This window comes from Somniosus microcephalus, chromosome 16, assembly GCF_052327205.1.
Source record: "Somniosus microcephalus isolate GS21.2 chromosome 16, FLI_Smic_1.0, whole genome shotgun sequence".
Taxonomy (NCBI): Eukaryota; Metazoa; Chordata; class Chondrichthyes; order Squaliformes; family Somniosidae; genus Somniosus; species Somniosus microcephalus.
Window position 1 is genome coordinate 67,207,837 of NC_141002.1, and position 26,682 is coordinate 67,234,518.

The 26,682-nt window shown below is 39.6% G+C and overlaps 1 protein-coding gene across 5 annotated transcripts in view; it reads right to left on the reverse strand.

The window, feature by feature from the left end:
* The window catches only part of LOC147106249 (alanine and arginine rich domain containing protein), a 214,608-nt gene that overhangs the window by 102,204 nt on the left and 85,722 nt on the right, over positions 1-26,682 (reverse strand). For 3 of the 5 annotated variants that reach the window (XM_086009195.1, XM_086009194.1, XM_086009192.1), the window contains 10 exons: positions 24,078-24,180; positions 21,506-21,537; positions 21,342-21,381; positions 21,190-21,234; positions 17,909-18,244; positions 17,126-17,221; positions 15,905-15,981; positions 12,461-13,576; positions 9,987-10,279; positions 6,511-6,702 (listed from right to left, as the gene is read on the reverse strand). In XM_086009195.1, coding sequence (XP_085865321.1) covers positions 6,511-6,702; positions 9,987-10,279; positions 12,461-13,576; positions 15,905-15,981; positions 17,126-17,221; positions 17,909-18,244; positions 21,190-21,234; positions 21,342-21,381; positions 21,506-21,537; positions 24,078-24,180 — 2,330 coding nt within the window. The remainder of the gene's footprint in view (positions 1-6,510; positions 6,703-9,986; positions 10,280-12,460; positions 13,577-15,904; positions 15,982-17,125; positions 17,222-17,908; positions 18,245-21,189; positions 21,235-21,341; positions 21,382-21,505; positions 21,538-24,077; positions 24,181-26,682) is intronic. The other 2 variants (XM_086009196.1, XM_086009193.1) reach the window with 1 other exon arrangement.

Here is a 26,682-nt window from a genome sequence, read left to right on the forward strand (position 1 = left end):
GGAGGCTCGAGGGGCCGAATGGCCTACTCCTGCTCCTATCTTCTATGTTTCTATGTACTATTATACTAAGTTTTATCAGTAAGCAGATTACTGAACGTAGCACAATTGCTAATTCTGAGGGTAACATAACTTGGCAAATTATTGAAAAACTACACCTTCAGGATCAGAGAGTACAAAGTTCACTTACAATAACTGCTTAAAAAATGTTTAATAAAACACACAATATTATAGCAATTAAGGAAAAGCACTAATGTCAGGCCTGGATATTATGTAGTAGTAGTACAGGACAATTTGCATGTGATGGAAAGGTGCACGCAAAACAATTTTATCGACACAAAGAAATATAAAGAAAAATGGACCAAGTAAAGTTCTAAAAATAAAAATATCTGAATTACACAAATTAGATTATACATGCCATTATAGGAGAGAACATACTGCAGAAAATAATGTTCATGGTACAAATTACCTTGCACTAACCCCCAATGTTTTAAGGCAAATTTATAAATAATAGGAGGGCTCCCATACCATAAAGTTCTTACACTCTTATAGAGACGATCACAGATCTTGAGAGTTGGGAAGGCATGGACTGTTTGGAAATTGGAACAGAGTTCTGAACTTATAGTATTTACCATATTATACAGATATTTTGTTATATGCCAGATGGACATGTTCGCCATATTGATAGTGTATGTGCACACATTAAAGCATGTAATGACAACAGTGTACCTATTAGCACATAAAGTACTAAATACTCAATTTAGTGCAAGATAAAGTCAGCTGCACCAGAACCTCAAAAGCAACACTCACCAAGGCATTAACCATCATCACCCACTGTTGAATTGTATTTGTGCCAGTGTTTAATGCATGAGAACTAGATAGTGATGTGGCTGTGGAAGCAGAGTGAGACACTGCACTGGTGATGAAAAGGTACTGCTTAATGAGTGTCCAGCTGATGATCCTCCTGAATTGGGCCAGCTTTGAAACCAAGGTTGTAGAACAGTAGGACTAGACTGAAGAGTGGCTAAACTCTTTGCACACTGCAGTGAAAGGTGGTACGAGTAGAATAAAAAGTCCCATCCAGATTATGTGGTGCCATATCCCATGAGTGAGGTTATGGGGGCTGTTTGTGCAGTGAGTGTATGGCAACACTACTGGTGTCTACAGTAAGGACAACAGTTATATAGGCCATAGGGAGCAATTTTCAAGCCCAAAACAGCCAAGGAGGCCTTTTTGTCCAAAACAGCAAAGTGCATCAGGCATGACTATATCTTGCTTGGAGAATGGTTTCTTGCTTGGAGAATGGTATACGTAACCATGTGGAAAGGATTTAATCACATAGATGACTACAATTCTATGCTCAGACACATCGCTAGGATTCATAAGAAGATGCCATCTAACAGTGGCATGAGTAGAATAGCACACCAGCAGATTGGTATTCATGTCAGTGGCGGTTCTGTGCAAAACAGAGCCTTGAAACATGACACTAGGCACTGTTTCAAATAGCAACGAGAGCAAAATCGCATTGGGCCTTCTGCATCCCATACAGTTCACTAGTTAACTGAGCAGCTGCCACTATTGCTATTCCCTAAATTAGAGGAACGCTTTGTAGCAGCACACCAGAGGAATCAGAAGTTCAAGGTGCACAAGATATAAATGCACCCCTACAACACATGGGCCACTTGGCTAAAACAAATAAAATTAATTCACTTCCACTATATCTTGCAGTTTATCATTTTATTCCGATTTGAGACAGGAATGCATCAGTTATACAAAAGCAAGTCCAATATATGCAACTCGCCAGAAAAGAAAATGATAAAAGGTAAAACAAATAGCAGTTCTGTGTTTGTAAATCTTTCCAATAGAAAAACAATAGTGCCCAGTTGCATAGCTCACCAGAAGATGCTTGACAATAAGAAACCTATGCACCTGTCTCTTTGGTTGCAGCAGGCTAGTCTGCTACTGTTCTGTTGGTCTTCCATGTCTTGCAGCTGCTCCTCAATCATGCCAATTGGAAGACCGCTGTTCATGGCAATATTGTGTAGCATAGTGGGTAGCATTATAATTTTGCCAACCTTCTTGCCAGAATATTGCAAGACTTTGAATAACTGGTTCAAACATCTGAAGCCTTATTTTAGCATCCTAAATGTTTGATGAATGATAGCTCTGGTTCATTTAAGTGCATCTATTTAGCTATTCTTTCCTGGGGTGCAGAGTTGTCATCAATCACAGTTGCAAAATGTAGGCCATATTCCCAAGGAATTAGTCATTCATCCATCTTTTCTTCAAAGGACTGTGTCACATTACAGTATGTAAGAAGTCACACAACACCAGGTTATAGTCCAACAGCTTTATTTGAAATCACAAGCTTTCGGAGCGCTGCTCCTTCTTCAGGTGAAGTGGAGAAATGCATAAAGACACAGCTTATATAGTCAGAGAATCATGTCAGATGTTTACAGGTAACCTTTCCAACTGCCATTCCATAATTGCCAAGTGGAGGTGTGTTAATCTTTTTGGGATGACTCCTGCCCCCTCTGGATAGTGCCTATCTTTGTATTAAAATGGTTTTACTCACGTCTTTTTCAGAGTGATGTGGGTTTCGCTCCTGGTGTAAAAGCAGCTTTGCTAGGAGAAGTTTTGAACCTCACTCAGTCAATTCTTACAAATGCCAACAGCACCGAGCTCCAGATCTGGTTTGGCAAAAGGCTGCAAGCGCTACTGCCCGGACTCACTGAAAACACAGTCGTGCCTTTAATCTTTCTCACCGAGAGCTGCAATGGATTTCAAATCACGTAAGTCTGCTGCGTATTTTTTTTTTCGGTTCATTTGTGTGAACGGTAGAAATAAAAATGTTTTAGCAAATTTGCACCGGTGCTGGGAAAGAGCATTTCCAGTCAGATGGAATTTGATTTTTTTTGTATTTTTGTATTGAAGGAGCAGCCGCGAGCGGGTGCAGAGCGAGCAAATCAAACCCAACGGAAAAAGGGCGCGAGCCGGCTGGGGCAGCGAGCGCGAGCGGGTGGCAGCGGCGCTCAGACCCAGAGCTGTTGAGATCGGGGGCGTCAAAAATAGGGTCGGCGAGCGCTGCGAACAGTTTCAGCAGCCCGCAAACTTCCCCCTCTAGAGGCGGACTGGCTATGTCAGCCTTCCCCTTCCTCTCTCCCTCCAACAACACCTTGACAGCTGTATTCGGAGCATGTCTAACTTTTTACAGCCGGTCTTTGGCTGAGAGGCGTTTTTCGGGGCTCCCGCGGGCCGCGCTTCATTGCCCGCGCTCTGGGTCTGAGCGCCGCTGCCACCCGCTCGCGCTCGCTGCCCCAGCCGGCTCGCGCCCTTTTTCCGTTGGGTTTGATTTGCTCGCTCTGCACCCGCTCGCGGCTGCTCCTTCAATCCAAAAATGCAAAAAAAATCAAATTCCATCAAATGCTCTTTCCCAGCACCGGTGCAAATTTGCTAAAACATTTTTATTTCTACCGTTCACACAAATGAACCGAAAAAAAAAATACGCAGCAGACTTACGTGATTTGAAATCCATTGCAGCTCTCGGTGAGAAAGATTAAAGGCACGACTGTGTTTTCAGTGAGTCCGGGCAGTAGCGCTTGCAGCCTTTTGCCAAACCAGATCTGGAGCTCGGTGCTGTTGGCATTTGTAAGAATTGACTGAGTGAGGTTCAAAACTTCTCCTAGCAACGCTGCTTTTACACCAGGAGCGAAACCCACATCACTCTGAAAAAGACGTGAGTAAAACCATTTTAATACAAAGATAGGCACTATCCAGAGGGGGCAGGAGTCATCCCAAAAAGATTAACACACCTCCACTTGGCAATTATGGAATGGCAGTTGGAAAGGTTACCTGTAAACATCTGACATGATTCTCTGACTATATAAGCTGTGTCTTTATGCATTTCTCCACTTCACCTGAAGAAGGAGCAGCGCTCCGAAAGCTTGTGATTTCAAATAAAGCTGTTGGACTATAACCTGGTGTTGTGTGACTTCTTACATTTGTCCACCCCAGTCCAACTCCGGCATCTCCACACCATCACATTACAGTAGATTGCTTCAGAATGAAAAAAGCATGCAAAGTCCCTGGGACGTGCATTGGCATGCACTAAATTAAAGCACATGGGATTAAAGGAGCAGTGGCAGAGTGGGTTCGCAATTGGCTAGGAGACAGAAAGTAGAGAGTAGTGGTGAACGGTTGTTTTTCAGATCAGAGGAACGTATACAGTGGCGTCTCCCAGGGGTTCGATATTAGAACCACTGCTCTTTTTACTATATATTAAATGGAAAAAGTTCAAAGTAGGCTTCAGGAGGACATAAGACAGGCTGATGAAATGGGCAGACACGTAGCAGAGAAGTGTGAAGTGATGCATTTTGGGTGGAAGAATGAATAAAGGTAATACAGGTAGACTATCCTTTATCTGAAAACCTCGGGACCAGCCGTGTTTCGGTTTTCGGAAAATTTTGGATTTCGGAAGGTATTTTATAAGACTGGGAAATTTGGCGGGGGTGGGTCGGCGGGGGGTCGGGTCGGCGGGAGTGGTCCGCGGGGGGGGGGGGGGGGGGGTCGTGCGCCACTCTGGTCATGTCGTGCGCACGGCTTACGCTGAACGAAAAAACCTTTGGTTTTTAGAGGGTTTCGGTTTTCGGAAGTTCGGATAAAAGGTAGTCTACCTGTATAAACGAAATGGTACAATTTTAAACAGGGTGCAGTGACCTAGGGGTTCACATACACAAATCTTAATCTTAATCCTTGGCTTTATAAATAGGGCAGAGTACAAAAGCAAGGAAGTTATGCTAAACCTTAATAAAACCCTGGTTAGGCCTCAGCTGGAGTATTGTATGTAATTCTGGGCACCACACTTTAGGAAGGATGTCCAGGCCTTAGAGAGGTGCAGAGGAGATTTGCTAGGCTGGTATCAGTGATGAGGGACTTCAGTTCTGTAGAGGGACTAGAGAAGCTGGGATTGTCTTTCTTAGAGCAGAGGTTAAGAGGAGATTTAATAGAGGTATTCAAAATTATGAGCGGTTTTGATAAGAGTAAATAAAGATAAACTGTTTCCAGTAGCAAGAGGCTCAGTAACTAGGAGGACAGATTTAAGATAATTGGCAAATGAACCAGAGGGGCGATGAGAAATGATCTTTACAGAGCAAGTTATGATGATTTGGAATTTACTGCCTGAAAGGGTGGTGGGAGCAGATTCAATAGTAACTTTCAACAGGGAATTGGATATATAAAGTGGAGAAGGAAACATTTGCAGGGCTAGGGGGAAAGAGCAGGGGACTGGGGCTAATTGAATAACTCAAAGAGCCGGCACAGGCATGATGGGCTGAATGGCTGTATTATTCTTTAATTCTATGATTTGTTTCTGGTGGTGGCAAAGGGACCGTCTCTCGCTACATGCTTTGTGGCATAAAATTTGAGTACAGTGACCTTTAATGCCACTGATAATCCTATGTGGATGGTTGACTGACCCCGCAGGTCATGAGTGTAGATCACATACTTCAGTCACCACCTCTCTGCTGAGCCTGAGCCTATCCATACTAAGGAAGAAAACTCTGGTGGTAAATCCACTGCCCAGAGAAGTCCCTGGTGTTGTCAGTTGTAAGCATATTATGACCTTGGCAATTCTGGGCCCTCCTGTCAGTTGTGGCTCAACTGGTAGCACCCTCGTCTCGGAGTTGGAAGGTTGTGGATTCAAGTCCCACTCCAGGGACTTGAGCACAAAAATTTGAGCTAACACTCCAGTGCAGTGCTGAGGGAATGCGGCACTGTCAGAGGTGCCATCTTTCGGATGAGACATTAAGCTAAGGCCCGTCTGCCCTCTAGGGTGGACATAAAAGATCCCATGGCACTATTTCGAAGAACAGCAGGGGAGTTATCCCCGGTGTCCTAGCCAATAGTTATACCTTAACCAACATCACTAAAACAGATTATCTGGTCATTATCACATTGCTATTTGTGGGACCTTGCTGTGCATAAATTGGCTGCCACGTTTCCTACATTACAACAGTGACTACATTTCAAAAAGTACCTCATTGGCTGTAAAGCGCTTTGGGACATCCGGTGGTCATGAAAGGCACTATATAAAATGCAAATCTTTCTTTCCTGCTCCATGAAAATAAACCTATCAATGGCCACTGCATCTACGTCATGGTGTAGAAAACGGCTTTGTACCATACACTTCTATGATTGTTTTGCTGATACCTCAAAATCTTCCCTGATTAAACCAGGTCTGAAATGTTGCAAAATACTCACTTTTTTAATGCTGTGTAATTGTGCATGAGGTTCCATGATTTGCATTTAACAATAAAGGCTTTTTCTCAGTCATTCATTTTTGGAGAGGTACGAATCTTCAGAAATGTGGTAAACATGGACAAAGTCTGTTAGCACAAGTTCTACCAGATTTTTTAAAAATTCATGCCTATTTGCTAAAATCAGCAAAAACAGGAATTTCAGCCCCAGAATGTCCTGCTCTTCAATATCAACATTTAGAATATAAACATTAAATACCTCACTTCATCTTGAGACATCTCACTTGTAGTACTGTCATCAAAGGCAGATAAGGCATCCCCATTCATTGCAGATATCTGTTGTAGTCTGACCAGTCTCTCAATGCTTTTCAACTCAATGCTTTTCAACTCTTGATCAGCTTGCTTTGGCTGATGACTTTCATAATTCTCCTCATCTGAGCCCAAGACAGTCCTTTAAATAAAAATGTTTAACTCATATATATACTTGAGTGGCTCTCCCATGGTGTTGCTCACGGATTAATATGGATCAGGCCGAGAGGTGTAGCTTGCAAGTTAAAGTTCGTACACATTTAAAACAGTCCGTTGATGTCCCAACAGCCTGACATTCTTGGGTAGGTATAGTATATGAATAATAATTAAGTGATTATTTGAAACATTACATTTGTATAAAAAAATTAAAGTGTTAAATCAGTAAGTTGCCCTCAAAGTCCATCAAGGCTATGAAAATTTGATGTTTTGTAAATTTAAAAAATATAAAAGTAAACCATAAATAATGATTTATGTGAAATGTGAATTGTTTATTAAATGTTATATTTTTCTCAATAATATGTTACAATTTTTGACAGTCCAATTAAATCTTGACCTTTTCTAATCAGGGAAGTTAAGCAAAGTTGAAAAAATCCTTTCATTAAGTATGAACATATAAAAAATATTATTACTTTCCGAATTATTATTATATAATCTGTAGAAAGTGCCATGAAGCGCAGGAGTGTGGGTGGATATTGTCATCTCTGCTAGTGGAGGTAGGTGTACTCCCAGGTCCAAGTGGTCACTGAGGCCTGGCAGGATGGATCATGCAGCATGGGTGGAGGGCGTGAAGAGAAGAGAGGAGTTGCCAGGACAGTTGGAAGATGGGATGAGTACACTTGATATTCTGTGAATATCTTAAATATTTTTGTATATTGATTATGCTACTGGGGCGAGTAGGTAACTGTCATAGCAGCAGTATCTTGGAGAAAATAATTTCCCCCCCCCCCCCCAATATAATTATGCAGGTTTTTTTGCTACCATTTATTGAAAGAGAATTGATTATGGCAGGATAAGGAGGCAGGAGTGGGAGTAGACAACCAAGTAACAGCAGAAAAACACACAGGAAACCATTTTTTTTTTTTAAATCAGAAAAGGGAGCATACATAGTTAACTAATTAGAAAGCAGAAAACTGTCACACGTTCAAAACAGGTACAGTACCACTCTCAACATAAATTCCAGACGTTAGGAAAGTATCAGATAGATGAATATACAGAAACACACACACAGTCTCAGAAACACACACATTCACAGATCCAGGCATACAAACTTACCACTGTTTACTGATTATTTGCAAGAATACTTTTAGTAAGTATATATTAAAGGTTATTGCTGCTAACATATGAATTAATATTTGGTAAACGTAACCCTTTGATTGCCAGCAGGTCCAAAAAAGCTTTGTTTTTCTGTGCCAAGCTATTTGGCAAGATTTTGGTTCACTCACTGAAACAAACACTATTACTGTAATTAAGGTATTGAAATATCAAGATAAATTTAATTTCTGCATTATTAACCTCAAACGACTATTAAGCACTTAAATAAAAATTTTTTAGAGGGATGCTGATTGGTGCAGTGAGCTCCACATTGGTTCAAACTTAGCCCAGACTGATGGGATGAAAGTTTCCTGTCTACTGGTGTTAAAGGAAATGGGCCAAAATTGTGGGTGGAGGTGTACCTCCGGAGTACGCCTCCGACCCGCGAAAGGAATACGTACCTACCTGATGGCAGTGAGGCTGTGAAAACTTGCGGTCTGAAGCTGCGAGGCAGAGGGCAGCGTAATGGCCCATGGATCCCAGGGACGCAGGTGGTGCGGAAGTGTACCTGGGATCACGTGGGCCTGGTCCTCCAATCACAAAACAGAATTTGATTTTAATCATTTCCAAAGGGAATCCCGTAATGAGATTTAATGGAATCCCAAAATCAGATTTAATTACAATTTACAGGATTGGAATTTAATTTGTAATTAGCTTCATTCTGCCAATCTCACTAAAAATTACATTTTTTGATCATTTTTGACTTCATTAAAACTCTAATCCGGGCCAATATTTGCAGAAACTCATTTGATACAATGTATGAGTATAATTTCAGATATGAAAATGTTTAAATCATGCCTGAGGTATCCCCTTACACTGATGCAAACAGGCCTGCTGGCCCTGCGCCTGTTTGTAGCAACTGTAACATTTCCGTACGCAATTGCTGGCCAGTTGATGGGCAAATAGCCCAACTCTGCGCCAGCAATTCCTTTTTGTAAGCTGTGCGGATTCGTACATTGACAGACTACAAGTTCTGGATTTCGCGCAAGCTCAAAGTACGCCACCATACCGACCTCAAAATCCGGGCCAATATGTAAAATGAGTTTGGGCAGTCTGAACCAGTTCCTAGAGGGAATGGGCTTACACCACAAATATGTTAGAGTTACACCCAAAATGTTAACTTCTCTCCACAGACACTGACTGGTCTACTGTGTTTCTAGCATCTTCTGTTTTACAAAATTGCTCCTAATTTGGCACTACCTGGCAAACTTAGAGGCCACAGGAAGGCTAGTCTGAGGAATGGAAAAAATGTCACTAGTGCAGTAGTATTGTGGTTGAGGCATATTCGGGCAATGTAGGGACTTTACTCTGCATCTGGCTGTGGTACACCTGATTTGAGAATACTCGATGCGGACACTGGTGCCTAACATGGGAAGAGTTCTATTCCCCAGCACAAACAAATATCATCTTACAGTGCACAAAAATAAAATTTAAACATTAATTCTGCTCATGTTATTGTTTTAGCACAATCCTATCTTCTTCTACATTTTTCTCTAATCTCTCATTTCTATACATTATTTTCCTAATAAAACACAATCTTTAGAATCTATTTATTTCATCTTCCTATTAGCGCCCACTGTCCAGATTTTGTGACTTGGAAGTCCAAATCGTGAAGATTGACTCAATCTTTGACATTTAAACATGTAAACTTTGGAGGGGCATGCAAGTACATGGAACTTGCTACTAGCTTTAATACCACAATAAGTGTACATTCAATTTCCAATTTAAAAAGTCATTATCTGGATTCTTTGTCATGTAGTACATATCAATAAAGTGCAAAATTACAATAAAAGCATTGTATTTTACACAATAAAATTGACTTTCTGAAGTGAATCTGTACGAGTTCCAAATTTTGTTGCTCTATGATAGTAAATTATACTAGGAGAACTGAACGTTTTGCAAGATGGCATCTTCAGTGGCATGTTTAAAGCACAAAATAATTAAACAAACATGGAAGAGAAAATCGTTACAAAAATAGTGAGTTTAACTTCAGCAGTCAAGCAATTACCTGTAATATTTTCTCCAATTTTTGGTGCTAAATACCATAAATATTAAATGAAAAAGGTCCTTATTACGTTTACCAAGCTATCATATCATATAAAACAATGAACTCACCCTTTGAAAAGAGGTTTTCTTGTTCTGTCTTTATTAAGAACGTTTTCCCTTCGTTTCCCTTTATTCAACCTTGTGGTTACATTGGTCTGCAGCTGTTTAGAGCAATCTCCATGTTCTTTAGTCAATTTCAACTCCATTCTTTCATTATTTTGTTGCTGGATATACTTCTCATCTGTTTGTTTCTGTTTTATATCCCAACTGCCCCCATCTTTTCCTGCCGATTCAGAAATGCCTAATTCATCATTTCTGTTTCTTTCGCTATTTTGAAAATTCTTATTTTTTTCTTCTTCAACCTGAAAACATAAAATAAGGTTTTATGATCAACAAAGTCTCATTCAGTAGCCAAAATCAGCATGTAAAATATTACTAAAACAATGTTACTGTAGCACCCAAATGAGTAAAAACTGAGATTGCAACTGAGGATTAGATCCACAAATTTACTGTACTTTGCAATCAATAAATATCCATATCTAGAAAATGCTCAGAAAAATCACAACTTTTCACTTCCACTTTGTTCAGTGTACGGTAAATATATTTGCCTCCCCCCCCTCAAGTATTTTAGTGCATTAAAAAATCCAATCCAAGTACTGTACCCAACTCAGAGGATTTTTATTTATGAATGTAAAAAAGAAAAAGATCTACAAATGAGGCTCAAAGTAGTCTTCTGTACAATAAAGTCTTGTGAAATATTGCAGCAATATTTCACAATACATATCCCAGAGTTATCATGTGGACAAAAAATCCAATTGCCGTGAAATTACACTATGAAATATTGCTGTAACACTTAACATGTTCAATTGAGATTTCCCTCTCCATTATTTTGGCAAAGACGTTAACCTGTTTAAAATAAATGTCTCAAATGGCTCCAGTTTCAGACATACACGCTAAATGTTCCTACGCTGGATTCCAACACTCTAATTTTATGTCTGATTTTAGATATTTTAAAACATATAGGCATGGCGTTTCCACTCGGGGCACAATCAGTGAAATGCACCCAGAATGTGGACACTGTGCCAGTTTTGTTAAGGTCAAGTTACGCTCAAGGCTTGGTGAAAACTCATTAGCATAAGCACGAATGTAAATTCTCCCATGAATCAGCGCAATCAAGCAGTTTAAATCGATTAGTGACTGGAACAGAGCAGATACTCGGGCGTAGAGTAGTTATGGCCGCAACTCACTTGCATTTAAAATTCTGCGATCGTTAACGCTATTTCATTCAATTCTGCCCATATTATGCCGATATCTGGGCGGAAATCATGCGGAAACTGCAAACCAAAATGTTTGTGTGTAACACAGTATTTCCTATAGTGATAACGTTCTAGGGTCTATTCTTTGGATAGCTACACTTGGCCCTTTTGTGTCAGCATATAGATGAATACCCAACTTTGAGGGAAGCTATTTAGATAATGCTTTTACCAGCCACTGCAGTGTACAACTAGGGCTAGGAGTGTTATTTTCACACTTGTATCATTATCAGTATTTTCACTTGGTTGAAATAATTTGATGCCAGGCAAGGTGAAAACATTTCTATATGTATAAAACAAAAATATAGCATCAACCTAAGTGACAAATCAGAAAGGCAGAATGCTTCTGTGCATTTGTCATTTAGCCTGAAGTGAAAGGGTTCAATTATGACATAAGAAAGTAATTAACTTCTATCACATGAAAGAACATTGAAAAGGTTAAATGACTGCAAAGCTGAAAACATTTAGGTACACAAGATGCAGTATATCAAGTGCACAAAACAGGATTAATTCAAATGTATAAATAGAAATATATTTAATAAATTCACACACACACGCAGTAAATTTCTTTTCATGCCAAGCTATCATTACTCACTGGATTTGTCAAATAGGGGAACTTTTTTGAGGAAATTATAGTGGCATACAGCATGCAAACTACACTGCAAAAGATTAAGTAGTATTTTCCTGCCACAGAGCAATGAAGTGACTTTTCTATAATTTCATAGATGACCAATAGAGTTCACTTTATATTGTTAAAATAGAACATACTTAAATGTTGGCAAAGAAATCTTTAATTTTGGCATGGTTAATTTGCTTTAGAAATAATTATGGTTGTGTTATTACCATCTAGAACCAATAGAATTACCGTTGAAAGAAAATAACCAATTATCTAAAAATGGTTCAGAAGCATGCAAATACCAGGTCAATCAATAATGTATTTTACACTGCATTCCCTTTATTCTAAATCAATTCAATGCAAATCACCTTTAATTGACTCAACTATTAAAAGCTTGTACTGCTGAAAAAGGAACTAAATTTTTCCTATCTCAGCACAATTGGTGTGCAACAAATTGTAAGCACATATGTACTGAAAAGTCATATATCACCTGGAAACCGATTAATAGTTTCATGCACACTACTCCCCTTCAAAGTAGTTGAAATGAGCAAAATGCTTCAGGCAAAACAGGATCACGTGCACACATAATGGAGGATTATTAGGGAAACTTCTACCTCTTTCTGCAGCTGTACTTTCTTTTTCTCCAAAGCCAGGAATACTACTTTTAGCATTCCTACCTCATTCTTAAATCGCTGCATATCTTCCTCTAGCTCTTCATCCAAGTAAGGTTTAGCAGCTACGACAGAGGCCAACTGGAGGGTTTTTGGAGAGTGCTCCAAATCATCCACTGGTGTCTCACAATTTCTTACATCAAGATGCGGAATACACTTGGACATAAAACCTTCACTTGTTGTGGATGAAAACTCAACCAATTCTGTACCGTGCTTCAGAGTTTTTTCCAAAGAAGTATGATTTTTATTATCAGAACTTACATTTTTATCAGTACCAGAGTGCACTTTAAGAGAATTATCGTTTGCATCAGAGTCTAAATCAGTAACATAACCAGCAACATCAGTTCCTCCTTCCTTTAGGATGAACGATTCCATTTTTTCCCCATGATCTTCCTTAGTTGTCTCCCACTTTAACTCACTAACTTCCTTAGGTGCACAAACATGCTCCAAGCTCTTTTCATCATTATTTTCTGCTGGTTTTGATTCAGGCACTTTATAGAGTGTTTGCTGCTCATCTCTTGCATCTGTTGGCCTTGTACTAAAATCTTCGGATTCCTGTTGCTCTGGAATTAGATGAAGTACTCTGCGGTCATATTCATCATATCCAGTCTCTTCTTCTAACTCTTCCTCTAAAACAGTATCTTCATTATTCTTTAGAGCTGCAATTACAATTTCTTTATTAGATTCACTGCTTGAGTATTTTCCAGAACAATCTTCTGAACATTCCAGAGTACTTGCAGCATCCTTGTTCTGTCGAATTTCTTCAAACCTTTGTTTCAGATCAGTTGTGAGGGTTTCTAGATGTGATGTTATTTCCCTCTTTTCCTTTTCAACCCAGACTTTCGCATATTGTTTCTCCAAGGCCATTCCACTCTTTTCATTTACCCCCATCACCTCAGGAGCACTCTCACTGCTATCAAAATCAGGCTCCTCATTCAGGTCTATTGCTTCTGCTTTCTGATGTGAAAGCAAAGTTCCCGCACGCGTTTGATTTTCAGATTGTGGGCTTTCAGTGGACAATCTGCCATCGACATTGGTTGTTTCTAAAATATGTTTATCCTTGCGAAAGCATGCGAAACAGGTAAAGAGAAATCAGGCATCATAACCAATAAAAGATAAGCACGCACTGGATTAAGCAGAAAAATATACGCTTCCCAAGAACTAAATAAAGTTGTACGTTAGATTAGTGAATATAGAAGCACTACACATACAACATAGTTCAGTGACAGTGATTCGCAATAATGATCGCATGTCTGAGCTTCACACACACACACGTTTAATGTTAAATTCAAGAGATACACAAAGTACCTCACATTATGCGACACTGGGAATTGGGTTCCAATGTTCTGCAATGGGTTTGTATAATTTATACCATCATGTTTAAATCCAACAGTAGTATTCTAAGTGATATTCTGTCATTACAATTATTTGCCAATAAATTTCAGCTATATGGAACATTTACTTACATTACCAAATGGCCTCCTTCTGTAGTATAAGGCTGTACACTTACTTCCATACTAACAGTGTGGCTGCCTTCTTCATAGAATACATGTAAACTATACATGTGGAATATTAGTCATATATAGGTGGATTATTTTTTGAAACCACATACTGTACCAATATGTAACAGTTTAAGCCATTTTCTGCCAATCCAGTGTCTTCCCCATTTACAATTATTTAATGTTTGATACAATATCCATTTTTTGAATAATAAATCAAAACTTTGTTCAATAATTTGCCCATTCATGTTGAACTCACAGTATTATTTCATACCTCTGCACTGAACTTATCTGTGTGACCATATCAGAGTTCAGCAGTTCTATCAAGAGCCATTTAGCAGTCTTCTATGGTGATAAATCCCCACTGAATAAAGCCATTATATTATCTCCAACTTTGAAAAATCATTTAAAGTAATTAACTCAATGTATATTACTCACTAAAATTAAGTCAAAAGTACTTCAAAGATGAGTAAATACTATTTTTAATCTGTATATGTGAAAGTAATTGCTCAACTATATGTTTTACCCCAAAAATGGGGAATATCTTTTGACACAATAGGTGTAAATTTATACTCGATTGTTATGCGAGTATCTACCAGAACTCCTTTTGTAATGTTTCAGTACTATACAACCCCCAAATAAACAAAAAAATTGATATACCTAAACATAATAAAGCTATGCAATTGCACCTGAATGATTTGGAACACTTGTGTATTTCACCCTCAAGCCAACACCAAAAGCACACTGTGCAGATTATGATGACCCTATTATTAAGTGCAGTTTCCTCCATTTACTAATATTAAAATTGTAAGGGTATAAAATGCAACCAAGGAAAATGTACTCCTGGATGCATCCCGCCACAGCAAAGATAATAATGTGCCTAAAACAATCAAAAACAGCAATAAAAATGTTTAAATACTTAAATACTGTATGAAAAAGTAGATTAGGATGGGTGGTATATGGAATATAAATCATTTCTGTTACAGCTTACATAATTCATTCACACCCATAGCAGTTATGAGTTACGATGCTAGCGCCACATGGCACTATATTTTCCGATCTGAGACATAAATCTTTAAAAAAAAAAGTTATGAATGATTTTTCATAAGGCATGTATGTGATCTTCTTCACTAAAGGGATAACAATGATATTCCGCTGTTACCCATCAAGTATCCTGCATATATTTAATGACTAGAAAAACCATAGCAACTCCAATTCCTAGGAAGTGTAATGCAAGTAAACAGAAAGCCCAAGTGGACGCACATCTGTGAACCTTGCGGCATCAAATGTAGAATCTAGCAATTATTGAAGAGATGGCTTGTAACTTGAGAGGTGAGCAGAATAGCCATAGAAAGAAAAGGCCCCTTTACAGGTATTGCAATTGTTTGGCAAAATTAGATGTCCATTTTAAATATTGTCTTGCCAATATTTCTCTTGTAACTTGGTCATCACAGTACAAATTAATTCTACAGATCCTTAATTTCCTAAATGTTTAAAATAGAACTAATGGTTAAAAAATTGTTAAAGGCTCAATCAATGTATGCTTGTGCATTTTTTTTTTACTGTATGGAAAGTTTTATAATAGGTTAAAAACAAATGTACTCTTTCTGGAATTAAAATACTGTACCTAGATTTAGTCAATACTGTAATCATAAACATTTGATAGCTGGTATTTTAATTACTGGATGAGTTCATTTAAATTAAACAACTGTGCCAGTCAATTCCTACTTGAACGTATGTACGGTAGTAATGTTTCTATCCTTTTCTTTAATAAACGTGTGTGGGTGTGCTCTTTAAAAAAGAATGGATTTTAATAAAATACACAATCAAATTTGCACAAATAGAAAGCCAATAAATTTACGATCATAGTCAGATATGAATACCTCACCTTCTCCTTTCCCAAGTTATATTTATTTTCCTTTTCATTATCTTCATTCTCTGATGGAGGCATTTTCAGTTCACACACTGCAGACACATTTACAAAATTTAGCATCAATAGCTTTAAAAGCACATTTAAAAAAATCAGAAGTGTGTAATTGTTCCTAGTAGAGATTGCAACTATTTGTGATTGAAGTGGACACAACTGAGAAGACAGCCTTCTGGGTAAATTAGAAGTTTCACCATTTTTATGGAGCCATTACAGACAAGTATTATGCAACCCACAGCTGGATTACCGACTTGTCAGTTATGTTGGTTAAGTGGCAATTTAGCTGAATAAGCAATATGAACATTATTGCAGACAGATCACAACTGGCAGATATCTGTTGGTGCCAGTAATAAATTTGTGTTTCATTAAATGGCACTGGGCCAATACTTAACTGGCAGCTATTAAAATCTGCAAAAAAAAATGATTAGCTTTTCCTTTGTATAAATACTGTGGCTACAAGAGCAGAGCAGAGGCTGGGTATTCTGTGGCGAGTGACTCACCTCCTGACTTCCCAAAGCCTTTCCACCAGCTACAAGGCTAAGTCAGGAGTGTGATGGAATATTCTCCACTTGTCTGGATGAGTGCAGCTCCAACAACACTGAAGAAGCTTGACACCAGCCAGGACAAAGCAGTCCACTTGATCGGCACCCCCATCCACCACCTTAAACATTCACTCTCTCCACCACCGGCACAATGGCTGCAGTGTGTACAAACTACAAGATGCAATGCAGCAACTCGCCAAGGCTTCTTCGACAGCACGTCCCAAACCCATGACCTATACCACCTCGAAGGACAAGGGTAGCAGACACATAGAAACACCACCTCCTCCAAGTTCCCCTCCAAACCACATGCTATCCTGACTTGGGTATATATCACCGTTCCTTAACTTGGCAGTGCGAGCGCTGTGCGTTCTCTGAACTCGACGGTGCGAGTGCTGTCTGTGCTCCCAACTCGGGAGTGTGAGCGCTTTCTGTTCGCTGAAAACAGTAGTGTTAACACTGTGCCTAGTCTGAACTCTGTAGCCTGTCTGACAATGACTGGACCAAATTACACATTCCAGACAAACTTTTGGGTGTGTCTTGTCCTCCAAGGGGACCAATCAGAAATCTGTTCCAGCCCACTCGTGTTGCAAATGGACACAGCCAGGAAAAGATGACCCATAATCATTTGTTTTCTTTTTACCTTGGTGGATGGCAGTTTGAACTTTTGGATCCTCATGTTCTGCAGATACTCTTTTCCCCAAAGGAAATTCCTTCTCCTCTGAATTCGAATCAGTTTCTGATTTGAAAGAATATGACAAGTCAAATAAATGGTGCAGTATTGCTTCAGTTTCAATTTGACAATAGTTATTCAAAATCAAAATTTGTGGCCTGTGAATACTTTGGGTTAGATACAAGATGATTTTTATTCCTCAAAAGACCATTTATTAAGAAAAAATGGTGATTAACATAAATTAAAACCAGTTTTAAAAACCATTTTATGGTGTGATATTTCTCTGGATCAAACAAATGCCACATCAGAAAATACTATCAATGCACTAATATTTCAGAACCAAATTACAGATATTTAATTAAAATTGGCCTCACAGTACATAAATTTTAACCATGTTAAGAGAATTAATTATGTTTCTTTATTCTGTTCTGTATTTTAATGCATTCTAAATGGAGCCGTAGTGCTGCTTTAAGTGTCACTACATACAGTATGAAGTAATTGCCAAGCTCTTTTTAAACTTCACTACTGTGTAGTACAGCAGGTATCTCTGGAATCCATTCAAAAGTTTTCCTCAGTTCAGTAATACACAAAGATTTGTGACCTCTTACTTTCTGCTTATGTGATAACTTTATACTGAAATAAATTAACTGTACAAGAAGCAACAGGGAATATATATATTTTTAGGCATTAGGGAATATTAACTAGGGTCTACAGCACAGTAAAAATAAGACATAAAAACTCCATTATACATACCATTTTCATTTTCCAGTGTGACTGATACAGAATTTTCGAGCGGAGGTTCAGGAGCAACTTGATCTTGCACCGAAAGGTGTGGAGCCAACCTAGTTTTCAATGAATCAGGTGAGCCTCGAGACTGTGGTGTTTTGTGCACACATGTGGTCTCTTCAGAGTCTGATTTTGGTTTGTTTATTATGGTCTTGGTATTGGGCATCTCTTTTTTTGGTGACTGAAATGACTGGAGTGTAGATTTGCCATCTTTCCTAATTAGGTTTACTTGTGGCATAGAATTAAACACATTGGGCAATACCTTTTTACCAGAAGCACTGACAGAGTCCCAGTCTGAAGCACCTATAAAATATAAAACCAATTTTTATTGCCAAAATTTTACGAGCATCGGAACAAATTCTGCCAAAGTTATAAACTCAAGTTCCACTCCAGGCTTTGAGCACATAATGTAGGTTGACATTCTAGCGCAGTGCTGTGGGAGTGCGCTATTGCTGTGATATGCCATCTGCGGCTTCATCTGTCAGGTTGACTATTCAAAGAAAAACGGGAGGTTTCTTCTGGTGTCCTGAACAACATTCCTTCCTCAATCACGATCAATAGGAGTAGTCCTTTTAGCCTCTCATGCCTGTTCCACCATTCAATTAGATCATGGCTGATCTGTATCTTAACTCCATTTATCAGCCTTGGTTCCATATCCCTTAATACCTTTACCTAACAAAAAATTATCAATCTCAATTTTGAAATTTTCAACTGAGCTAGCTTCACCAGCTTTTTTTGGGAGGGATGAGTTTTCCAGATTTCCACTACCCCGTGTGTGAAGAAGTGCTTCCTGACATCACCCCTGAATGGCCGAGCTCTAATTTTAAGATTATGCCCCCTTGTTTTGGATTCTCCAACCAGAGGAAATAGTTTCCCTCTACCTTATCAAATCCTTTGATCATCTGAAACACCTCAGTTAGATCACCCCTTAATCTTCTATACTCAAGCAAATACAATGCAACTGGCCATTCATGTCACTGTTTAATTGTGCTATGTGCAAAATGGCTGTCACATTTGCTTACATAACAAGTCAATAAATTTCAAAATAATTTATTGTATGTGAAACAGTTTGAATGTTTCGGAGAGATGTAATAAGGTGTTTTATAAATGGACATCTTTCTTCATTGGACGCAAAAGTGCTATTAATTGCAATTTGAAATTGGTGTAGATTTCTTGCCATTCTATTGATCATAATAATTTCCCATTTCCCCCTTCGGCCCCCGCAAGAAAAATTAATAGAGTTTCATCTGTTGGGATCTTGTATAGAAAATTTGGGTATGTGCTGTGAAGTATTTTCTATCCATAAATGGTACAAAAATCACATGCATTATACACTCAAATTTTCAATATGTATGACTGGCAGGCAAGGCTCGCACTTGGAGGTGTGAAGTTGGAAAATTAGTCCTTACATTATGTACTGTAAAATTACTGTACAGTTTTGTTACACAGTACTTATGCAAACTTTTGGCACATTGATGTTCGTGCAGTTGAGCACATACTGAGATTACAAGCATTTAGGTTTAGGGCACCTTGGCAGCATCTCTTAGGTTTGGAGGGCCCAGGGTGATTGAGGTTTCTGCCTGATAAAGAGCTGGGCCACTGTCCTATGTGGGACTCTGGAAATCCAATCAGAGAAAATCCTTGTTAACTTGTGGCTATTTTCCAATTTAGCTTCTGGGATAGGCTTAACACTACCTAATGCTTTCAGAGTTTCAGTAGAGTCTGTACATTACCTGCTCCAACAGGCAAATACCCCTCAGATGCCTCACCTGCATTTATTGTGGGTTGTGTCCTGGCCAATATTTATCCCTCAATCAACGTAACAAAAAACTGATTATCTGGTCATTATCACATTGCTGTTTGTGGGAGTTTGCTGTGCGCAAATTGGCTGCCACTTTTCCTATGTATTACAATAGTGACCACACTTCAAAAAGTACTTCATTGGCTGTTAAGTGCTTTGGGACGTCCGGTGGTCGTGAAAGGCGCTATATAAATTAAGTCTTTCTTTTTGAATTGCACTTTACTACAGGGGCTGGTGGTGGGGGCAAGGGGGAAGCAGGATGTATCGTTTTGCAGCTGCAGTAACAAATGCCTACCTGCTCCCAGGAAACTCATCCTCCAGTGGGTAGGCCCAATAGATACACACCTATGTTTGAAAGAATTACGAAGCTCATCATGTTCTCTGTGGCCTCCCAGACTGCTATCCAGAATGGTTGAACGTGGAACACAATCAGATTATGTGTAGCAGCATGCTTTTCGGATTGTGCTTCCTGCCTCCTTCACTTGTTTCAGATGCTACCAGTTAAGCAATTCAGGGAAGTTGACAGGCACATCTCCAGATTCCAATAGGCAGGCAGTAATCATGAATACATTGCAAATGCTTTCAGCTCCCCAAAAAGGGCTAGCTCAAGTGAATATACTGAATGTACCACAGTCCACAGATGCTTCACAAATTTCACCCTTCTCTAAAGGAAAACTGTTAGATTTTAATAACATTCACGTAATCCACACTGGATTCCTTTATAAAATAAACATTTTCTTTATGTGCAATATTTATTCTGCCATTTTCTGTTTACAAGTCTCCAACATAAGCAAAAAATAGTGAAATATAATTAACTGACAAAATCACGCTGAAATCAAGCACCTGATTCATAGGAAATCTTCAGTGATAGCATGGACAGAGGTTATCAAAATAATATGGAAATAGTGTATACATCATAATGATTATACTGCCATTATGCTGCCAGTTTTGTGTCAATGTGAAGTAGTTTCAATGAACATATAAGCGAAAGCAGCATTCTATCTTGTGAATGTACTGAAACCAAGTGTGAGACCACCAAAAGCAGTTTCACATCCCCTAGGGTTCATTTTGGGTGTTATACAACTTCAGCCTGGTGCAATGCCATGTTTTAAAAGCGTACAGGTGGTTCACTGGACTTCTTGGGAACTTTTTAATTTTAGGAGGCCTGTTCTCTTAGAATATAAAGTATTAGCTGCCTCTTTGCATGCATTCAAAAACACATGCAGTTTTCCTGTCTCAGTGAGAGCCACAGCAAGGTATAGTCAGCAACATAATTCAGATCTGTTGAGTATCTGTACAATAACAGCCAAATGTTTCTCTCAAGGAGGGTCTTCCACATACAGACACTAATTCCTTCAATCCGTTCATTTTTCCTTTTCAATACCCTATATATTAATAATGGTACTTGAACCATGAATGTGTCATTATTAAGACCCATGACAATTACCTTCTGTATCACCTGCATCAGTTAAGCCAAGCTCTGCAATTAAATCTGGAACAGAAAAAAAGTAGAGCAGCTTTGACTGGAAGGAAAAAAATACAAATATTAAAATTACTCACTTTTTTCGTAAAAAGAACTCAATGATGTTTGAGTTGTACCTGACTTCCGCTTATCTTCTGCAAATTTTGGTAATGGTCGCTTGAAGGAAGCAGAATCATGAGTAAAAAAATGTACATGGTTAGACAATGATGTATGGTTTGAAAATTAAAACAAGTGTATTGTTTTTACAAAAATAATCATGTAAAGCAGAAATTTGTATTACCTGTGCTACAGTATTCAATTCCAATGATTCTACTGGGAATAATAATGAAATGCATGATTAACACTACTGTATCTGACAAAAAAACTTAATTGCTTAATTTATTGGTTTGCACAAGTATTTTAGTTGATCATAATCATGTAGACTAATGCCAGTATGCACCATTTCTCAAGAAATACCTGTTCCCTCAAGCAAACATTTACTAACTATAACACAGATGCCAGTAAATGGCATATTATATAGAATTTATAGCATAGAAATAGGCCATTCGACACAACTGGTTTATGCCGGTCTTTCTGCTCTACACAAACCTCCTCCCACTCTACTTCATCTAAACCCTATCAGCACATCTACAGGATAAATTTAAAATAAGATCATACGTGATGTATCAGAAAAAACAGAACCTGCAAGTGCTAGTGATATGCAGGATTCTTCTGACTGATTTTCCATCATGCACCACAGCTAGTTAATGGACAAGAGAAATGAAGGACAACAGAAAGGAAAAGATTTTTGGTGTCATTCTGTTCAAAAATTATTGCCCCAATCAAGTAGAAAGAATGATGTCCATGCCCAGACCACATTCCTTGGGTCTTCTAGATTAGCTATCCTATTGTTTCTTGATTCCCACAAGAAGGAATGTAAAACATGTCTGAGGAAGGGACCAGTTTTCAACATTATGCTTCTGTAATAAGAAAAAAAATCTGATCGGAATTCTCAAAACATACTAGCTAGCAAGATTAGAATTGGTTTAGCCCATAGTTTTTTTTCTAAAAATATGCACAATAAATTTCCAAAAGATTTCTAGTAAGTGCTGAAGGTAATGCAACTTTGTATAGCGCTTTTTCTTTTGAGCACTATCAGATCGCAGGTTTAATTTTGATTCCATGGGGTGTAATCACTATGGAAACTAACTTATATACTCCAAGACAAAAGCAAAATACTACAGATGGTGGAGATCTGAAATAAAAAAACAGAAAATGTTAGAAATACTCAGCAGGTCAAGTAGCATCTGTGGAAAGAGAACAGAGTTAACGTTTCAGGTTGTTGACCTTTTGTCAGAACTTGTCAAAGGTTAGAGATATACGGTAATAGGTTTTAAGAAAGTACAGAGGCAGGGAAAGATGGGGGGGAAGGAAGGAAAGAACAAAAGGGAAGGTCTGTGATCAGGTGGAAGGTAGGAGTGATTAAATGACAAAAGGGATGATGGGGCAAAGAAAAATAGGATGGTAATGGGACAAGTAAAGAAACAAAAGATGGGTCTAGAGGAGCTGTAAATGGCAACAGCAGAATCACTGTTAGCACCTGCTGTCCAAAAAAATGGGAGCAGTGGCTACGATCTGAAATTGTCGAACTCAATGTTGAGTCCGGAAGGCTGTAAAGTACCTAATCGAAAGACATGAGTGTGGAAAAGGGAAGACGACGGAGGAGACACTCAGAAGGGAGCAGGGTAACCCAATGGCCAGTTATTATCAAAAACTCTAAGTACTCTATAAAGACATTGGATATAATTTGTAGGAATACAGGACTGAAGTTACAAATTAACAATTAAGCAGTTTAAGGCTATATAAAAAAGAGTTTTATACTTATCGTTTGGTTGCTCACTTTAAAAGTCAAGTCAGCAGCCAAGAAGCTATTCCACAGTCACCCACAACTATGCCATCAGTGTGACAAGTTTACATAAGTAAAATATATTAAATATGGACATAGGGATTTTGTTGACACAAAAAATGTGACAATAAGAAGTCAATTAGAGGAGACAGGAAGTGTGCATAGTCGTAAGATTTTTAATAAATTATATAGATATAGATAGCTGGATGGATTGTCAGATAAATATGTCATAGGTTATTCCACTTAAGAAACCCAAGCATCTAATCTGGACTGACATTTTATTGCAATACTGAGGGAGTTTTGCAATTTTGAAGGTGCCAACTTTTGATTGGCAGTTTAATGCAAGGTTCTGTTCAGGTGAACGTAGAAGATCCTATGGCACTATGTGAAGAAGAACCGGGTGTTCTCTTAATATTCTGGCTAATAGTCCTCCTCCAACTATTACCATCACCAACAAATTAACTGGACACTCATGCTATTTGTTATTTTTTGTGGAGGCCTTGCAGTGTGCAAACTGGCTGCTGTATTTGCCTATACAACAGCGATTTGACATCAAAAATAATTTATTGTTCGCGATGTGCTTTGGGACTTACTGAGGATGTGTTAAGGTGCTGTATTAATGCTTTTTTTCTTTTTGCTCACCAGCAAATCTGACATCAATAAGTAACAGCTAAAAGTTCTGCTTACAGTTTAATAATGATGAATGTCCTGCATGTTGATAATGACATTTTCATTAGCTCTTAAGCATAATCGGCTAGATCTTGTTCATCTCATTTCTGGAGAACAATATAATCATGATTCATCTCCGATTCTATGGTATCTTCATCTATAGAATAAACTGGATGCTCCCTATTATGCATCCTCTAGATTATGGATTGCAATAACATTTTTAGAATGTAATCCATTTTTGAGAAAAGCAGACTGCATTAACTTCATAATTTACAGAATAACAAATGTGATTGATTACCGTCATTCTGATTCTCCATAATGTGGTGCATTTTTGCTTGGTCCTTGACAGAAGATGAAACAAATGAACCAATGGATTTCTTCCGTGGGCTTTCTGTGGCAGACTAAAATAACAACAACATTTACCTTGATCTAATTTTGCAATGCATAAAATTTAAAAGAATTCCATTTCATTGGATCAACCTCCAGGCACCATGGTGATACAGCCCCATTGTGCTGTGCCACGGTAGGTAACAAGGTAATATAAACTGTGAAGCTCTGCTGTGATCAAGAAGCCTTCCCACAAGGAAAAAGGGAAAACTGAAGGAGCAGTCAACCAGGACCATATTTGAAAATCTCCTCACGTAGAGACAACACTGGTAGGGGGTTAGGAACAGATCTTTAGCTATTCTCCAGTTTGATTGTACCACATTCTGATTCTCCTGAAGCTCTGGAGCGACGACAGATAAACTAATAAAATGCAGTGAATGTACTGAAAACTGCATTTCCCAATATTTTCAAACTGGTGTGTTTTATTAAAAATGCAAACACTCAAGAACCAGAGAATGACAAATCACAAAATATCACTATTCTCTCATGGTAATAACAGTCAACTTTAATCTTCTGAACATAAAGCAGATTACATAATATTTTGATTGGTGGAAAGTGTTACGATAGTTCTTGGGGGATAACATTTCTCAACAAAAAAATTAAACATTTTGGCCTAGAAATTCAGTATAGCCACGTTCGGGGCGCTACAGTCGGGCGGCCGCTAAAGTTTGCGCCCGGCGCAGGTTCGCACCACCTTCGCCGATATTCAGTCGCATCGCCCCAAGAGGTTGCTGCTGCACTAAAACAGGCGATGCACGACTATCATTAGGCGCTAATCCGGCGGTCCGGGGCGATACCCGCCGAGGACAGGCGCAGCGCAGGTGCGGCGAGTTGCTGATTGACGGCAGACACTCTGGCGCCGGTCAGCTCTTAAAGGGGGAGGGTGGACTTGTCTGGCTGCCATGCCCTGCGCACTGCAGCCCTGAAGCAAGGCCTGACCAATGCTGGTTCATCAGTTCTACGCCCTGGACCATGGGGAAGCCCGCTATTCTTCCAAATCCCATTGTACGGTCTTGCTGCTTGTCCAGGGTCATGGGGAAGGAGAGGTACTGATGTCTCCTTCTGAAAAGGGCATTGTTCACCTGTCGGATGCAGCAATGTACCGCGAACTGGGAGATGTTGGCAATGTCCCCAGTAGCGGATTGGAAGGAGCCGGTGGCATAGAGGTTGAGAGCCACCGTCACCTTCACTGCCACCGACAGAGACGTCCTGCTCCTCAGCTGTGGCTGCAGATCTCTGCGAAGCAGGTGGCAGATCTCAGTGACCACCTCCCTTCTGAATCGCAGCCTCCGAACACACTGCTCCTCAGACATGTTCAGATATGAGAACTGCTGGCGGTATACCCTGGGTGGGTAAGGCCTCCTGTGCCGACACCTGTTGGCCCTTCTCCGTCTGGCCATGACTGGCACTCTCTCACGGCGTCTCTGATCCCTTTGAATGCAATGCAGAAAGCCAACGTTTCCACCCATTGTAGCCCCCATTACAGTATATGTGGCGACTCAAGGCTATGGCACTGAAAGTGAAATCCGAGTGCAAAGCTCTGGCCTGAAGCCAGAAGTACCTGTGCGAGCGCTGAGTCAAAGCAGAAAGCTCTCTGCCTTTGTCTCTCACACAGAAGGATTGGCACAAAATGGCTGTCACTTATAATGCAGGAGGAGTCCCCTTTAAATAGCGCCCCCCGCACCCCGCAGCGACTGAGAACCGTTCCCCTCTACCAGTCGCTGAGGGCGCCAGGCGCAAAGAAGGGCGGCGCCACTGAAGTTCCGGTTTGGGGTGCACAAAGGGCGTTGCACGATGAAATGACGTCAGGATCTGCGCGCGCGGCTGAGCGCGCGCAAAGACTTTGTGCCGACGCTAAATCTCTAGTGAAGTTGGGGAGAGGCGCAGATCGCGCTGCGCCCGGACGCTAGCCGCCTAGCGCCCAACATCTCCTCCTAAGGCGCTACCGGCTGGCGCAAGCAACTGAATTTCTAGGCCTTTGTTTTTCTCCATAACAAATGATCTTTCTCCATAACCAATGACTTAACAAAATTGCAATTGAGCAATCGAGTATGTGGTCCTGCAATTATGTTAGTCAATCCTTAAGTAAGGAGGCAAACTAGCTGTCATTTTGGCTTATGCTCCAGACTGGAGCCAATAACTTTTAATCTCACCATTTCAGCCCTTCATGGCCAAGTCTTTCCTCCCTCCTTGTCCCCTCACCCACTAGGCTACATTTCATCTCTCCCCTCAAGTATTTGCACCCCGCCCAATCCCTAGCTCAATCAATGAGTACTCTTCAGCCTACCTTCTCTCATCATCATCCCAGGCTTGAATCCCCCTTGAGTTATCCTACGATGACCCTGTGCTCTTGCAGCATTCTCCGATAGCCCAATCATTGTTTCCTTAAGAGCAGCAAAGTCAACTCTCTCATCTTCTATGCTTACTGACCTTTCTGCCCAGTGTGCTTGTTAGGAGCTAACCTACTTCCTGTCACAGTTACACGCTCCCGCACCACAGCTTCCCTCAGTCACTGC